General features: G+C 55.2%; 2 protein-coding genes across 2 annotated transcripts; both read right to left on the bottom strand.

Annotated features, from left to right (window-relative positions):
* Positions 1 to 297: 297 nt before the first annotated feature.
* LOC113720565 (uncharacterized) lies at positions 298 to 1,921 on the bottom strand. Its single transcript, XM_027245327.1, has 3 exons — positions 1,541 to 1,921; positions 1,086 to 1,421; positions 298 to 1,002 (listed from the first exon to the last, which is right to left on the bottom strand). Exons 1-3 carry the CDS (start codon positions 1,919 to 1,921, stop codon positions 298 to 300), a joined length of 1,422 nt encoding a protein of 473 aa, XP_027101128.1.
* Positions 1,922 to 1,926: 5 nt separating this feature from the next.
* Positions 1,927 to 2,748, bottom strand: LOC140005177 (uncharacterized). Its single transcript, XM_072045653.1, has one exon. It carries the CDS (start codon positions 2,746 to 2,748, stop codon positions 1,927 to 1,929), a length of 822 nt encoding a protein of 273 aa, XP_071901754.1.
* Positions 2,749 to 3,503: the final 755 nt, after the last annotated feature.

Below are 3,503 nucleotides of genomic sequence, written 5' to 3'. Positions count from 1 at the left end.
GTTCGTATCTCCCGAGAGCTCGAGGAAAAGGTCCCAGAAGGTCTATCCCTCATTGGACAAAGGGCCAAGGATTGTGGATGGGGACCATTTCCTGAGTTGGCTGGTGACGTAGCGGGGCGTGCACCTGACAAGCTCGACACCGCTGAACTAGCGCCGCGGCATCTCGAAACACTGAGGGCCAGTAGTAGCCCAGGAGCAGGCACTTTTTGGCCAACACCCGGGATCCCACATGCGCCGCACATAAGCCTTCATGAACTTCACGGAGGACGTCGTCGCCCTCCTAAGGAGTCACGCACTTTAGCCAGGGGGACAAATACGACCTCCTGTAGAGGGTGCCCCAGCGTAGGCGTACCTGGTAGCCCTGAGCTGTAGTCGACGAGCCTCGGTTTTGTCCTCGGGGAGAACACCCGAGCTGAGGAAGTCCACGAGGGGAGTCATCCAAGAGGCCGGGCTGTCTATAGCCAAGACTTGGATCTGGTCAATGCTTTTTTGCCTGACTACTTCCACCAAGACCTCCTTGTTCAGGTGAGCAAACGAGGAAGACGCCAGTTTTGACAGAGCGTCCGCGCGCTTGTTTTGTGATTTTGGCACCCGCTCGATTTCAAAAACATCAAACAGGCTTATTGTCTCCCGTACCCTAGCCAAGTATTTTTTTATGATGTCCTCCTTGGCCTCGTACTCTCCGCGAACTTGGTGGACTACGAGTTGGGAGTCACTCCGGGTTTTGATAGCGGTTATACCCATCTGGTGGGCTATCCGCAATCCGATCAATAGGGTCTCGTATTTCGTCTCATTGTTAGATGCCAGGAAGTCAAATCTGAGCGCGTAGGTCAGCTCTTCCCTGGTGGGTGAGGTGAGCAGTAGGTCGGCTCCGCTCCCTTCCTTGCTCAAGGCCCCATCCACGAATAGTACCCACGGCTCTTCCGCCCGTTCCTCCTTGGACAAAGAGCTCGGCTCAGCCATGGACAAACTGGCTCCCTCAGCAAGGAAGTCTGCCAGGACCTGAGATTTGATAGCGGTGTGAGACTGATAGCCGATGTCTGTTCAGCCAGTTCGACGGCTCACTTGGTCATCCTGCCTGAGACCTCAGGCTTTGTAAGTATCTGTCGTAAGGGCAGATCAGTCATGACAATAATGCTGTGGGTCTGGAAGTAAGGTCGGAGTTTCCGGGAGGCATGCACCAGGGCAAAGACCAATTTTTCTGCCGGTGTGTACCGTATTTCCGGCCCTTGCAAAGCACGGCTGACGTAGTATATTGGCCTCCGAATCCCTCTGTCCTCCCGTACCAAAACCGCGCTAATGGCCTCGCTGCAAGCACACAAGTATAGGAACAGGGTTTCTCCTTGCTCCGGGGCGGTCAAAGTGGGCAGCTCAGCCAGATATGCTTTCAGGTCGGCGAAGGCTCTTTGGCATTTCTCAGTCTATCGGAAGTCCTTAGGTGCTTTTACGATTCGGAAGAAGGGTAGCCCCCTCACTGCGGAACGCGGGAGGAACCTACTCAGGGCGACTATCTTCCCGTGAGCCGTTGGACCTCCTTTACGTTCCTCGGAGGGGCCATGTCTATGATGGCCTGGAGCTTATCCGAGTTGGCTCGGATATCTTCTCGGGACACCAAGAAGCCTAGGAACCTTCCCGACCTAACCCCGAAGGTGCATTTCTTCGGGTTCAACCGCATCCGGCTCTCCCACAGGATATCCAAGATCTCCCTCAGGTCGGAAACGAGCCGTTGGTCAGTTCGGCTCTTGACGATCATATCGTCCACGTACACCTCCATACTCTTGCCGATCTGATTTTGGAATAACTTGTTGACCAGGCACTGGTAGGTAGCCCCAGCATTTTTTAGCCCAAATGGCATTGTCCGATAGCAGTAAGTCCCTTCCTCAGTGATGAAGGAAGTCTTTTCCCGATTTTTATCGACCATCTTATCTAGTGGTATCCCTTGAAGGCATCCAGTAAACACAAAACGTCAAAACCTACAGTAGAATCTACTAACCTGTCGATCCTTGGCAAGGTGAAGCACTCCTTTGGGCAGGCCTTATTGAGATCTGTGAAATCCACGCACATCCTCCAAGACTGGTCCTCCTTCTTCACCAGGACCGGGTTGGCTAACCAGGTCGGGTAATGTATCTCCAGGATGATTTTGGATTCCAGCAGCTTGCCGACCTCCTTCTTGATCACCTCATTCCTCTCCGGGGCGAAACTCCGCTTCTTCTGCTTCACTGGCTTGAAGCGGGGATCTACGCTAAGGTGGTAGACAGCCAGGTCGGTCGGGATCCCGGGCATGTCCTCAACCGTCCACGCGAAGACCCGGGAGTACTCCCTGAGCAGGGCCTTCAGACCCTCCTTTTCCTCGGGAGGTAACGACGCTCCGATGCGGAGGACCCGATCAGGCCTATCCTCTCTCAAGGGGAACTCCTCGATCTCATCCTGGGTGCCCAACTGCCGGGCCTCCTTCCCCGGGATGTAGGGTTCCAATTTGGTCGTCTGGGCGACCACCTTTTCCTGTCCCCGGAGCATGGTCAAGTTGCAAGCTCTGGCCATTTCTGGATCTCCATGCACCTCGGTTATTCCTCGCGAGGTGGGAAATTTGACTTTGAGGTGGAGCGAAGAGGGAATAGCTCGAAGGGCGTTCAAAGCGGGCCGACCTAAGAACACATTGTACGGGGATTGTTGTTTGACCACCACGAAATTGACGGGAATGGTCCGGTAATTGGGCGCCTGTCCTACCGTGACCATCAGGGTGATCATCCCCTCCGGGTTGATGGGCGGCTCGGTGAAGCCCACCAGGGTTGTCCGAGCCGGGGTCAACTGCCCATCTTCCAAGTCGAACTCTTTGAACACTCAGTAGAACAGTATGTCCACCGCACTTCCTTAGTCGACGTACACTTTTTTCATCCGATAGTTGTTGGTTACGACGTCTATCACGATGGCCTCGTGGTTTCCTGACGCCAGGGGAACAGCGTCCTTCGGTCCGAAGGTGATCTCTTCGTCCATGCACAGGCGCTTCAGGGAATCATCCCCCTCGGGGGGAGGTCGCCTGTTCTTTCGAGCTGCATGGCTGTCCCCCCCGTGGGACCCCCAGCGATGGTATTTATCACCCCCGCCAAGTTCTGAGTGTCCTGGTCAGGGGAGCGGTCGCGAGGAATATCACGCCGCTCAGGGCGGTCGCGGCGCTGGCTCTCGCTCCTGTCCCCGCGGTAGGTACGTCATGGGTCCTGACCTGGTCGGCCTTACCGCACAAATCGTCCCACGAAGTCGCGCTGGATCAGATTCTCGATCTCCTTCCGCAGGGCCCAGCACCCCTCCTTATCATGCCCAACATCACGGTGGAAGGTGTGACGCCCCACATCTCCCTAAGGCGGATCAAAGGGTATCCGCGGACGCCTGCCCAGCTCACGCCAGGACTCAAGCAATTCCATTCAATTTAAAATCGAACTAAACACTTCGATGAGATCAACACGAATACAGTAATGCGGAAGCGTTCAAGCTTAACAAGTCACTTA

The sequence above is a fragment of the Coffea arabica genome, chromosome 1c (assembly GCF_036785885.1).
Source record: "Coffea arabica cultivar ET-39 chromosome 1c, Coffea Arabica ET-39 HiFi, whole genome shotgun sequence".
Taxonomy (NCBI): domain Eukaryota; kingdom Viridiplantae; phylum Streptophyta; class Magnoliopsida; order Gentianales; family Rubiaceae; genus Coffea; species Coffea arabica.
The sequence above is the reverse complement of the archived record's forward strand: the minus strand, read 5'-3'. Positions and strand labels throughout refer to the sequence as shown.